The sequence below is a fragment of the Anopheles darlingi genome, chromosome 2 (genome assembly GCF_943734745.1).
Source record: "Anopheles darlingi chromosome 2, idAnoDarlMG_H_01, whole genome shotgun sequence".
Lineage (NCBI taxonomy): Eukaryota > Metazoa > Arthropoda > Insecta > Diptera > Culicidae > Anopheles > Anopheles darlingi.
Window position 1 is genome coordinate 21,807,092 of NC_064874.1, and position 13,664 is coordinate 21,820,755.

The 13,664-nt window shown below is 49.5% G+C and overlaps 1 protein-coding gene across 2 annotated transcripts in view; it reads left to right on the forward strand.

Annotated features, from left to right (window-relative positions):
• LOC125950577 (octopamine receptor beta-3R-like) overlaps positions 1-13,664 on the forward strand; it is a 37,283-nt gene that overhangs the window by 3,438 nt on the left and 20,181 nt on the right. For both annotated transcript variants that reach the window (XM_049678690.1, XM_049678691.1), the window contains exons 2-3: positions 11,307-11,405; positions 12,702-12,800. In XM_049678690.1, coding sequence (XP_049534647.1) covers positions 11,307-11,405; positions 12,702-12,800 — 198 coding nt within the window. The remainder of the gene's footprint in view (positions 1-11,306; positions 11,406-12,701; positions 12,801-13,664) is intronic.

Genomic DNA, 13,664 nt, shown 5'->3' on the forward strand with positions numbered 1-13,664 from the left:
TCTCCTGCTGTTCTCCTGTTTTTCCTAACTATCTTGATGGCCTTCACGACGTTGGTCGCCGCTGATTGAGCTTTCCTTGTCATTTGCACTGTGCCACTCTGTGCCAACGTTCTAAAGGATTTTCCAGCCCCCCGCCTGACCTTCATAACGTTGAAATAATGAAGTTTCCTTCCGGTTAGATGCCTCTCCGGGGAGCCAACAATCCAGGCCGAGCACCAAACGCTCCACTCTGATTGACAGCTACCGTGATTGCGTAATGGTGGCCCTCGGAGGAGTTAATTGATATTTGGCCGCGGAAGGAAAACCCATGGCCGAGCCGAGAGCCGAGAGCCGAGAACATTCACTTCCGATCGGAACGGGTATTGAAAAAGCGGCAACGACGTGGAGCGTGGTGCTTGGTGCGTGGAGGTGTGCTCCCTCCTGGCCCCACCGGGACGAGCAAATACCGTTTGACAGCCAACTGATACACCGGTTGGTCCGGTTTAATCCGGTTCGGCCCCGGGGGGAAGCCACACATCGATCCGAGCCAGTCGGCCAACCAGTTGACTGTCATTTCGGTTGTTACCAGCCACAACGATGCCTCTACGTACCTACTTACCTACCTGGCCGTGCACACACACACACACACACACACACACACACGCACACAATGACATGCTGATTTATGGATATCGACACCCGCAGTGAGGGGCGAGAGGCAATCGCACAAATTTATGCCACCTTCGATTCTGATCCCGGTGGCTTTCGCAAGCATTTACCGCATGATGGCGCCGCTGGCGGTGCCGCTGGCGGTTGCCAAACGAACCAAGAATGGCTGTGGCTTTGATTGATGAGAAAAGTTAGAGCTTTCGCGCCGGCCAATTCCGCTTCCAATTTCTCGGTATTGGATGCTTGGAGCGATAGGTGCGTCGAATGCTGAATACCGTGTATCTCATTCTAGATTCGAATGTTTGCGTTTAGCATTCGAATACGAATGTTCGACGTTCGCGTTGCCATGGTTTCAATTTAGAAAAGAGCTGCTTAACCACCACCACCACCATCCCGAACCCAAAAGTAAATAAATTAATATCGCATTTCGCTCGCTCGCTTTTCGTTTTGCCAAAGAGCAGCCAATGCGCGGTTTCCGATGGTCGTCCCGTGGTCGCGGGCGGAAGTCAATCTTTCACCTAGCGTGAATGGTTCGAAGGAAATTAAATATTCAGAATTTTCTCGATGCTTACCCGTCGCTTTTGTGTAGGATGTTGGCTCGCGGGGGGGCAAAATCGATGCAAAAATCATTAGATTCACCCCCCGGGGAGGGAAGGGTTTCCTATCGGTTATCTGCACCACCTTCCCTTCCCTTCCCTTCTCTTTCCGGTACCGGTTGGTGGTACATCGAGTGAACAGCACCATCAATAATGCAGTTGCTCGGTGTTCAGCATTTTCTCGATTCAATTAGTATATTGCGTTCGCGTATCCGGTGGCCGGGCGTAGTGCAATGCGGACGGACGGACGGATTGGCTGGGTATACATTCGAAGCTGTCCGAAATGCACATTGACCGACACCTTCCGCATCGTACGGACCAGTTGTTTTCATTTTAATTAAATTCTGTATCCTTAACGAAGCTTCGGTCCAATGGTTCAACCGGAGAACGGTTCGCATCCCCTTTTTGGCATATCGGTTGCACACACACGTTTCGCGTTTCGCTTCCAATACGATGAAACCATTCATTAGCAGTAAGGCGAACGACCACCACCACTCCTGAGGTTTCTTGGAGTGAGACGCTGGATAAGAAATCAATCTTGTACCATCTTAACACCTTCCACCGTCGAGCACCGAAGCGAGCGACGGGTCCAGAACGACGTCATGTTCGTCCGGCTGATGGTAAAAGTTTCGTTTCGAAATCGGGCTTCGAAGCAGCAGCAGCGGTCACGGTGTCGGTGGCGGCGGAATTCATGAAACACTAATTACTTCCTGTCTGGCTACCGTCCGGTTTCGGTTCGTTGTCACCTTTTGGCCGTCGTTTGCCGGTGGCCGCTGTGGGTTGTTGGTTTCTGGCAAGCTCATTTTTCTTCGTTCTCGCCTGTCTGGTGACGGAGCGAACTCTTCGCAGCGAAGAATTCGCCCGTTCATGGTTTTAATGGTCAAAGAGGTCTCGTTTCTAGCAAATGAGGATGGAAGAAGGGGTACGACGATGAGACGGAGCACTACATCCCTTTCCACTTTGCCATATGATGTGGGTTGGCGAGCGACCGGATAGAAGATAGAAGGATGCCGCAGAATCATCAGTAAAATGGCGGACTGGCGGAACCCCGTTACGGGATCTATGTTGCCTCCGCAAGAATCTCCAGAAAACGGCAGAATGGTGGGGGGTAATGCTGCCTTTCAAAGGTGCCAGCAATGGTGCCACAAACAACGCTGATGAGTAGAGACGGTTGTCGTTTGCCTGTTGCTTGTACCCGGGAATGGATTGTAGAGAAGGATAGTGTGCGTGTCTTAAAGTCGCTTCCCTTTCGGATGTAACTCAAGATGCTGATTGCTCACGAGGATGGCACGAAAAAGGCATGCGACGAGGTGGCAGCAATTGAATGCTGAAATCCGTATATTCATCTTTCACCGCAAACCTCAGATACGCCAATGTTTGGACGGTCCGGTGGTTTCGGTTCAACAATTAGTGCTTAATAGGTGACTCCAATGCTCGACATTCACGGCCATCTTTCGACCGAGCGATACTCGCACGATAATTGACGGTTTCTGGTCAATGAGTTGTTATGACAACAGTCGATGGTTCATTTACTGATATGATTTCTGTTCTAGGAACTTATTCTTCGATTGACCAAGCTTTGTATGGTGTGGTGGCCAACTTGTCGTCTAGTCCATTGAAGTATATTCCCAACTGGGTATCATGTCTTCCCGGAAGTCACCAAATTGTGTTGAGAATGACCAACACCGTGACCATGATTCGTCTCGGTTTTCGGTTCCCCTCTATTACTCTATTGGCCACAATCATTACGATGGTGTCGATGAGCGGAGCTTTTTGGGAGAATGATTTCGTGAGCAATCGCGTAACAGATGGTGAGGACTCTCCTCCCGTTCCTTCTTGGTTCTTCCGTAATCGTTTCATCGACCCCAAAGCGGTAGGGCGGTGCTTGCGCATTCCGTGCAGGTCCGTGCGGACGTTGCGTGCGGCCCTGCCTCCGAGTTCGTGCGAAAAATGGCCAAACTGCTCACCAAGGTCAAAGTTTGATTAAGTGTCGGGACGGCGAACGGCGGTAGAAAAGTTGGCCCGCGTTTCGTTCGCACCTTTGCTACACGTCCCTTCCATGGATCGCCTCGATTTGGTTCGATTCGGAGAAAGGGGCAGGAGCGACGGAACGACAGATAACTCAATTGCCGAGTACCGTGAAATCGAACTGCTTTCGACTGTTGATTGGATTCTTGGGCACTTTCGGGCTATTCGGACTTCGGTGTACGCGGACAGGGTGCGTCGCTAGCCGAAAGCTTGAAGGCCTTTCCCAAAAAAAAGGGAGACAGAGAGAGAGCTTCACGAAGTCGTGATCGAAAAGGCTAGAGACCGGCGCTGTTTTGGGTGATGGAAACGAAATAGATTTCATTATGCCGCGGGGGGGTGCCGGTCCGAGTGGGTGTGAGATTGCCTTTCGCTTCTTTCCCGGGGGTTCTCCCGGGGGTACCTACCCAGGGTGAAGGGTGTGCGTGAGGGTGGGCTAAGTAGGAATAATCCCTTAATTAATTGTAACGAAGTTTGACACTACGATACTGCGCCGCGTGCTACTCCAACCGGTCCAGGTAGGCATCGGGCGAAATGGCGGCAGTTTGGTATGATAACGATTAGGCGGCTTCGGATTGGATTGGGAATGATCGGGTTCAGTGAGTGTTATGATTGCATATTGATTGCAGAGCAGGGTCTAGGGAACCCTAGTGTACCTAGTTGCTTAACTTAGTTACTTCAAACTCACGTCAAAACGACACTACATTTAACGTTTTTGCGTTAAACCACTTGAAGGAGATAATGATAACCAGCATAACAACTTTTTAAAATGTGAATTTAATCCATTTTTAGCAACACCCTTGGTGTAATAAACCCATTCTGATATCACTAATACATAAGTAACTTCGAGCCACGACGGCATCTGGATTACACTCGATCTAAAAATAATAAACTTTAATCTCATCTCGGGTGCCACCGCACCAGAAAGAAAAACGCACGCTTTAAAAGCTGGTGGTACGTTACGTATATCATGCAACACTAGAGCAAGCCCAGGAGAAGCCAGAAGCCGAGCCAGCAGTTTGCCTTTGCGCCTTTAAGCTCTTTATCCATTTATGTGCTGAGCGCTGGCTTCGGCGTCGGCTTCGGCAACGACATTAGTCTCCGGTTTCATTTATCGCTCATATTTCCTTCCGATTGATCACGGCCGGAGAAAGGCCTGCCAGAGCCTGCCCGGTAGCCTGCTGGTTCCGTCGAGATTCCATATCCCCGTTTCGTCAGCCAACACGTCGTCAGCTCGAGGGCGACGAGGACGAGGCTGAAAGTGGATCGATCGATCCGCACCGGAGCATGAGCCGTCTGAAGGTATCGAACGCCATCGTCACCAGCCAGGTTTTGCATCGTTGTGGCAAACCCCGGGCCACTATTACGATGCAGGCGAGATCTCATTTGAATGCGTGGCTTATCGTTCTGGCCATGAGTCGAACATTCAAGTGAAGGAGAGAAGGAAGAGGAGGAGGAGCAGATAGTTCAATGATTAATTTGGATCTCGAGTGAAATCATACCATTCGTAGGCGAATCAGGAATGCCTTGCGGGGATTCATTTGCCTGGTGATGGGCCACCGTTGCCACCGAGGCAGCGCTAGCGTCCTGTCCTGAATCTGGCCTTCGCGGCTAGGCTGTTGAGTATCCAATCTCACCATCTCGGACCATCTTGTGGCGATGTGGCGCTTCTGCTGCTGCTGCTGCAACACTCGTTGGTGTTGGAGGGGATCGCACTCGGAACGTGAATCTACTTAGGTGTGTAAATGATGCGCTCCTCGAACCATCCATCGCCCCATATGCTACCAACGACCATGACGAGGTCCGTGCTATTCACCCGAGGGCAAATAAATCTACCACGATCCGCTCTCCTCATAGTCGCCTCCATTTGCTGGCCAATGTCGTCGTCGTCGTCGTCGTCGCTCTTGCATGTCAGCATCATACCCGAGTGATGGTGAAACATCGGAGCAAATAATGAACGGAGAAGATGTTTTGTGCGGAAGGCGAAGGCAGATAAGAACGCGGCCGGAAGGGGGCTTTTGCGCCAACGCCAAAAGGTTCAACAGATCCTATCCAAACAGATCGGATCGTATGTCCACCGTGTATGCGGACGGCTTTGGTCGGTTGTTTGAAATGCTTGACTTTTCACACGTCCCCATTCCACCACCCCACTCCGGTCGACGGTTGGTGGCCAAGGCAGTAAGTCGAAGCATTTACTACCACCGGACCGGGCAAAAGATAATCCATGAAATCGGAACTTTTCGAGTGCTCTGTACACATCTGTGATGCGTGCGTGTGTGTGTGTTTGCGTTGGTGGTCCGAGTGTTTCTCCATTTATTTTTAGTCGGATTTCTCGTTTTTTTCTTAGTTTAATTACAGAGAAAGGATGTAATTAAACAACCAACGTTGAGTCCTTCAGCCGAGCATTCGTTCAATATTGATGCTCGTGAGATGTTGGGCAGTTGATAACGTTGTTGAACTGTGATTGCTAGTTCCGAAACGTTAAAAGAAGCGGTTACTGAACACAATGTGATGCATCAGGATTCCAAATACCGTCGATTGGTTCCAGCAGTCCTTTTCGTGGAATGATACCGCACGAGGAATCGAATAGTTCGAATTTCAATTTGTGGTCTAATAAAGTATGGAGTAGGAGTCAGTTTGAATGAAACGTTAACGGAATGGACCGGTGTCTATGAATAGAGCAGTTCTGGAAATTAGACTGTTTTATTGTTTGGCATACATATTTGGTATATTTTAGTAGCAGTAGAAACGCGTCCAGTGATTTGTTATTGTAATATGCATAGATTTAGCTTTCGTTATGTAATTTAATTTATGTTTTTAAACAGAACATAACTTTCCTTTCGCATGAAAACATCGAGCATTTTGCAAAAGGTTACAATGTTTAATCAAAACCGTAGAGCTTAATATTTGTTCCTGTTTTTGAGGTTCTGTTTTTGAGTTTTAGCAGATTGTTTAGAACCAAATTGTTGAGAAGTGGCCATAAGGATATGGATAATGTATACAAATTCAATATAATGCATCTGTAAAGTTGCGATTCTCAGTAGGATTATTGTAGTCACGTGTCTCTGAATTGCAAAACTTATATAAACAAAGTAGGCTTCGCACAAAATGCCTCTCATGTCTAGTCCTAAGATCATTTGGAAAAAGTCTTAAAACCCCAAACGACCAATTAGATATTTGTTACATTTATTGATATTCTATGTTCAAAAGCCACCATAAACGATTTCGGCTTAGAAGAAGGCTTATTAATATCGTCTTCGGTGGGTATATGATGTACGTATACCGCTGACCGGGCCCCGACGGCTAAGTGTTGCCATTAATTGTGGCAACACAGCGGGCATCAACGAGCGATAATGACCACCAATGTGCCGGTGGCCAATGGTGGCGCATAATTTGCTCGACAACGACACGACAGCTTAAATTGATTCCATTTGCGGCCCATAATACGGTGATAAAGCGTCTTAGTGACGCTACCGCGCAATCCAACCACAGCTACACGCACACACGCACGCACCATTGTGATTTATGCGCACGTACATAAGTGACGATGGAAAAAAGTGAACCCAAGCACACATACGCACTCACACATACGGTGGAGCGGCGAGTGTTGCAGTTAATCGCCGTCGAATCATAGACATCATCGCGGTGTGATTACGGGCCGGGCCACGGTGTGCGTTCCCATGTTGTGTGCACCCTCCAGGGTACAATTTATGTTCCGCCCGTCCGGTCGACCGACGGTACCAACCGGGTGCAATGAAGCCCGGTCTTCCGCCATGCCACGTCCTGGTATGGGAAGGACAAAAAAGCGTGCCGCCCGGTTCCGTTCGCCTCACGAGAAGAAGTGAGAAATGGACGACCGCGTGTTTGTTGTACTTCCGCCCGCCCGCAAGACCCCTGCGGGGCCAAAAGGGAGAGCAGCAATTTGTCGTACGTCGGTGCTAGTGCTCGCAACAGCAACAGGACACCGAACCGGACCGGATGTTGATGCCGACAATCGACTCCGGTGGTTCGATCGACGCATTTAGTTTTCCATCAAAGTGTTTGTACCGCAGCGACCGAGGAATGTTGTTCGATTGGCACTTGGTGGGTGGGTGGGCGGGGGGCGTGTGGCTTTGGTTTTAGGTCCGCAAACAATGGTGCAATCGTCAGCAGCACGTCAGCAGCAAACCGGACGTCAACCGGCCGGCCTCTAGCCGGCCTGGTCTAGCGCTAGCCGGTCTTTTATCTTGCCGGTGAGCAAATATTGCGTGTAAGCAACGTTATTGGGTACGTGATAGCGGGCGGCGGGAGGGATTTCGGGCTTCTGGCTGCTGAAACGTGAATAACTTACATCGCGTAACACCGGGCCAACCCTATTGTAGCACCGAACCGAAAGTCCCCCGAGATTGCTTCCGAAAATGTGATCCGACCTAGTTCCGACGTTTTGGTTGAACGATGGCCGTTATGTATGGCATGGCATGCTTGTTAATCGCACACAGAAAGGCACAATACATGCGTACATTGTGCATCCGTTTCGGAGAAAGGAAAGGATGATTCTCTACCAATGAATACCTCTTGGCCCTTAACCATTAATTGAATTCGACGAGACGGAATGAAGTTAATCTTCTTTCAGCTTCTTCCGGTCCGCTAGGCCCCACCCCAGGGGCCGACCAAGCCAGGGGATGGCTTAGCCTCGCTAGCATCCCAGTAGGCTGGGCACAACGGGCACAACACTGCCCGGACGATGCTACCCTCTATTATCTGTAATCTTCCCAGCCAAAGGGCCCAGTCCACAGCTAAACCGATTTTCCAGCATCGGTCGGCGTTTTTCCGCAGCCTTCAAATCGATGGCCTCCAGCGGGATTTGATCATCGATACGACGGTGTCGCTGTTGTCGCACAGGCAAACAAGCCACAAAACAGCTCCGTTTAGTTGTTGTTGTTTTTTTTGGGCGTTGGGTTTTGCTTCTCTCGTCGTCGTTTTCGCGCTTCACCGAGCGGATTGCCAAAGGAAATCGTTTTCCCTCCGCAAAGCGCCATCGTGCCGGGACCGACAATGGTCAGTCCGGTTCGTTCGCTTTGTTCCGTCTGTCCGCTCGGGCTCTGTTCGGATCCCGACAGTAGACAAACCGTCCAGCAGACACACGTACACACACACACATTCGCACACACACACACACATACAGGTTGGTTGGGTGTACTTACGGTTACATTGCGGAGGGCGCATTGATTCGATCGGAATCGCTCGAAGGATAATATTTATTTTATTGAATCAAATCGCAAAATCAATAACGGTGAGGAGGATGGGCGGCGGCGAAGTTGCTTGGCGTGCGTCCCTCGAGGTAATAGCCGTTAAGCTTCCCATGGGGCAAAACCAAACAGGACTACAGTCGGCTACGTGGAGTCGAAGGAGGAGGAAGAGGATCAAACAAAAGCGAAAGGACGACGCGAATGGTACGGAGTAGTTCATTGCCAGTATCCAATGTTTCCGCTGGCGGCTTTAATGTAGGACCATGGCCTGCCCGTGTAGCTCGCACGTAGGACCATTGTTTCTCAACCTCAAGATGGTTGCCGATTGTCTGTCGATTTCGAGTTTCGAGAGATATGATACTTCCGTTGCCGTTCATTTCCGTTTGCTCCACTTCCATGCTCATGTTTTTGGGTATTTTTATCCGTCGATGGCGTCACGTGGCGCGTGATAGAATCGCTGGAAAAGTTCTCATACATATTCCGGGTTTCTGGTTGACGCAGAGATTGTGTGCTTCGCTCCGAACTCTCTGCGTTCTTGTAAAGCATAGGATGGATGCCATCGGCGGCTTGAAGCGCTTGTAGCCTTTTAGCTCTTTTGTAACACTTCATCGACACGACGAAGTGGAAAAGTTAATGTAAACATTGAAAAGGTGCTTTTCAGCACCTGGGCTGTTCTACTACGACCGCGCCGGGACTTGACAGACAGGCTATCGCCTTGGGCGTACCAGGCGTCTGCAAAGTTAATGTTCGCCATCGCCATCGTCTATACTTTTTTGAATTTCAAATGTAACGAATCATTTCGTCCGGCACGTTCCTAACCTCCAAGCTCAGACCAGGAGTTTGCCCCAGCTCCGGTTATAACGTTCTGTTGGTATTTCCTGATTGGTTGCTAGAGTTTTAATTAAAACTGGAAACTGGAAGCTTCCCACACGGGGCAAAACATGCAGCATCGTGTTGAGGTAGATAATTTAATGCAAAAGAAAGACCGAGGAGAGGATGAAGGGAGGGCAGAAGGGGAGCAGAACACACTGCTCGTGGCACATTGAACGCGTGTAAGCAGTGAGAGTGAGTTCCTTGATCTTGGAAAACAATGAACAGCCCCTGGTCCTCCTCCAGCTTCTTTACTCCAGGTGGTAAACAAGGGGGCCACGTGGCATCATGGCACGGGCTTCGTAATGCATGCATGACACCTTCACGCCAATCCCTGCCATCCACACACACACATGCTGCTCATACCAGGTAAGTAGCGCACTGGAATAGTGAGAAACACTTGAAAAGTCAGCTACAGCACCGACAGGAATGTCTGTCACCGTAGATAATGAGATTGCCGTGATAGTGCCAGCATCAATGTCGGGCGCCCAGGGAAGTATGTGGGTCCGGGCCTCATCGTTGTCATCGTTGTTAACTTGAGTCCCGTGCTTTGCGGTGCATTGAAAGTGCAAATGAAATTTGTGGCCCACTTTGCATGACTTGTCGCATGACGCGCGCACTTAATGCAACATGTAAATGCATACTCGAGTGCGCATAATATGGCCTCCGCGAAACGCGAGGCGATTGAAAATGAAACCCCTTTTGGTGTGGTGGAAAAGGTACATCCGATGGGGTCGCTTGTGGAAGGCAGTTAGTATGAAAGTTGGCGGTAAAACTATGCGATAGATAATCGAGCATGAATCGTGAGAAAAGGTAATGCGTGGAGCGTGTAAAGCGAAGAATCCGACAAGACGCCAAGCGCGAGTTCCTGGCCATGACAACACTTGACGTCATGCCCGAACGAGGCCCGAACGAGTGGATTCTTTTCTCGAGTCTGGATCGCTCGAAATGCTTCGTTTTGATGGAGGACTCACAAGGCTTGCCAGTGATCCGGTCCGTGATGGAAAAGCTCATCTCAAGCCTGCCAGCAGCAGCAGCAGCAACATCAGTAAAACATCCGTCCGTCTGTCGTGGTGGTGGTTGGATGGAAACCTCACAACCGGTCGCGTGAGGGAACCGGTAGCAACTAGTTGCTTCATCACCAGAGGGCGAACACAACGAAAACCGGGGAGGTGGAGCTTTTGTACTCCGAGACTCCGGTTGGGAATGGTTTGATTAGATTTAGCCCTCATCCTCGTCTGGGTCCAGGCTCGTGAAGCGCCTCAACTGCCTCCTTTCCGTCTTTCCGGACAAACGTTTGCGAAGGACAAAGTTTTCTCCATTCTCGCGTGCTACATACAGCGACCACCACCGAGCGCCATGGTTATCTGGAACTGTCGTCTGAACTACTACTACAACTACCACGCAGTGGTTTTCCCTTGTATCTGTGGTAGAGAAACGGACGACCACCGTGGAACATGCAGCCAGAAGAGATGCACTGAGGGCATTGAAGTAATGGGCGAGGTGGTGAATCCGTTAACAATCAAAGGAATGCCAACCCAAGGTCTGCAACTGGCAGGCACATGTGCAGATCATCATCATCATCATCATCGTCGTCATCTTTTCCATCTCCGTCTCGGGACGAATGCAATGCGTCATGTAAATGCACATCGTTCTGGGAAGACCAAGAGTGGACGACACTAATCGGAAGCCACACACACAATACTATCGTCAGAGTGCAAACGAGAAAAGGCAGAGAGACTGACGGTTGCAGAGAAATGGAGCAACAATCGTAAACCCAGAACAGTTGAGCAAACATGGAAACTACATACCCAAGAACGATTTAATTAGCAAAAGAAACACACTGCACCCTACACTATTGTTTTGCATTTATTGTTGTGTATGCTCAGCTGTATTTCATTCGTTTTTCCCCTAAATTCGTCTTCTTTTCCTTTTGCAGAGTGATCACCAACTACTTTGTCGTGTCGTTAGCGATGGCCGATATGCTGGTGGCCCTGTGTGCGATGACATTCAACGCTTCGGTCGAGATTTCTGGCAGGTGAGTGCGAAGCGCGAACAGGAGGCTTTTATGCGAGAGAAACGGTGCTTGGCGTCGCGGTTCCGGTAGCCGCACGCACCGGAAAAAAACACGGGTAGGATTTAATTAAAATGGATCCAAACCTCCGGTTGGCCCGTACCTTCCGTTTTCTATTTTATGTGACGTAAATGGTGGACGTGGACGGGGTTGATGGTGGTCCGGAATAGGTTGGTTTACACTGGAGCCGGATTCGGTGAGGAAAAGGTTAAACAAATGGAATGCGCACGCACAACAAACGCACGCACACGGACGGACGGTTCCGGTTCGGTTGATGGTTGCGAGGCAGCATCCAGCACCGTACAAGCAAAGTCCGAGGTCCCCCCCCTACCCTCACGGGTCACGACCAATGCTGTTGGAGACATTTTCCAAAAGCTTTTGTTGTCGCAGAAACAATCAAATTATCGGTTGCTTTCGTGCTTTCGATCACCGTTAAAATTCGCAAAATGAAATTACTGATGCGCAGCGCTCGGTCGGGGGCGGTCCGTTGGTCGGTGAGTGTGTTCGCGATGGCTGCTCGTTAGCGTGATGGCGGATTCTCTGGCCGCGAGTTTTCAACAAGGTTTTTTCGTCGTTTTCCCTCTGCTTTTGCTCTTCCCCGAGTCGCACACAGTCCGCGATTGGACGAATAGTTTTTGGGAAGCACAAAATTGCTTTCGAAACGGATCGGTGAGTGCTCGGTTGTGCTGCGACTGCGATCCCCCGCTCCCGGCGGGAGTATTGGAAATTGTCAATGTCAGAAAGGGCTGCGCCCGTGGTGCACAGCATTTTCCAGCTGTTGGAAAATTCAATTTCCGCCCCGTTCGTGGGGTTCGAAAACTGTCGTTGCACTGCACGCGCGTTGCGGCACACGCAAATTGCCAATAAGATAACTCAAAAGCCCGCCCCCGGGATCCCGGGCCCCGCGTCCCCGGCACTCGACGAAGATGAAGAGCGGGAGGTTAAAAATTCAATTTTTATGGTTATCTCGAGTGTGACATACCGACCCAATATTGGCATGATGATGGACCAATGATTGTTATGTTTCGATTTGCTTGTGATAGCTGAAAGCGAGATGGTGAGATGTTGTTGTTGTTGTTTTTTTATCGGTATCATCGCCGACCGTGGATCTCTGTGTTTAAAGTGGTGAGTTCGAGATGAATTTTGCGATTCAACGGTTGCTTAGATGGTGCAGCTTTAATGTTGAACTGAAAAACTGTCCAACACAACAATCCAAGAGACTAATTGCAAGTGATGTTCTGTATGTCTCCCCCTTCATAGATGGTTGTTCGGTCCATTCATGTGCAACGTTTGGAACAGTCTGGACGTTTACTTTTCCACCGCGAGCATACTTCACCTTTGCTGCATCTCGGTCGACCGGTAAGTATCCATATTTATTTGAATTCTTCTCCCTATCCCCATCCGGAGTAGCAGCATGGACAGAGCTTCTTCGACCGTACGGGTGAACGTTAGCAAAAAGTTTTATCATTTCCCGAGTGCCCATTCCGGGCCATCTTTTTTTGCTGTTGCAACAGAGCAACGGTACGGCTGATTATGATGCCTGATAAGACCCAACTATTAATTAGCTTCGTGTTATTTCCTGTTCCACCGTTGCGCGTTCCCGGAAGCACCGCCGCTCGAACGCCTTCGTTGTCCTGTACATTGGGATTTCCGCATCGCCGCATTTTTTTGCTTCGGTTTCTTCTCTCTGCCAGTTTCGAGATAGTTCGAGAATGGTGCGCAGCGAGGATAGTGGCAGGAAGGATAGCGAACTTAATCATGGCCCAAGATGGATGGCAAATGATGATGAATGATCTGGGAAATGGACGAAGCGGACCCAATTTAGGGGTCCACCTCGCCAACCATCGTTGGACGGTGCAAATTAATGTTTTATAAGTCGTTTTTTCTCCAGTCAGAGGTCTGCTCTCTGGAGAGCATATTTGCTCGTTGCGCTGAAACGGCGCCGACTTAACAATAATAAGTGCAACAAAGAGTACATTTGTAACTAGTTCTCGCTGTGGCATCATTGTCTTCGAGTTTGTGGTGATTGATTCTCAAAAGGAGAATGATTTATCATTTGCTTTAGCCATTTAAATGATACAATCCGTTTTATGTAGCTTTGTATGTTGAAGCCTCCCAGCTATTACTTACACTAAAACAGTGGTCACCGTTTCCTCAAGTGTCCGGCTAATCCGGTGTAAGCAGAGACAGATGTCCAGCTCGATGATGGCCATCGCGCGACGT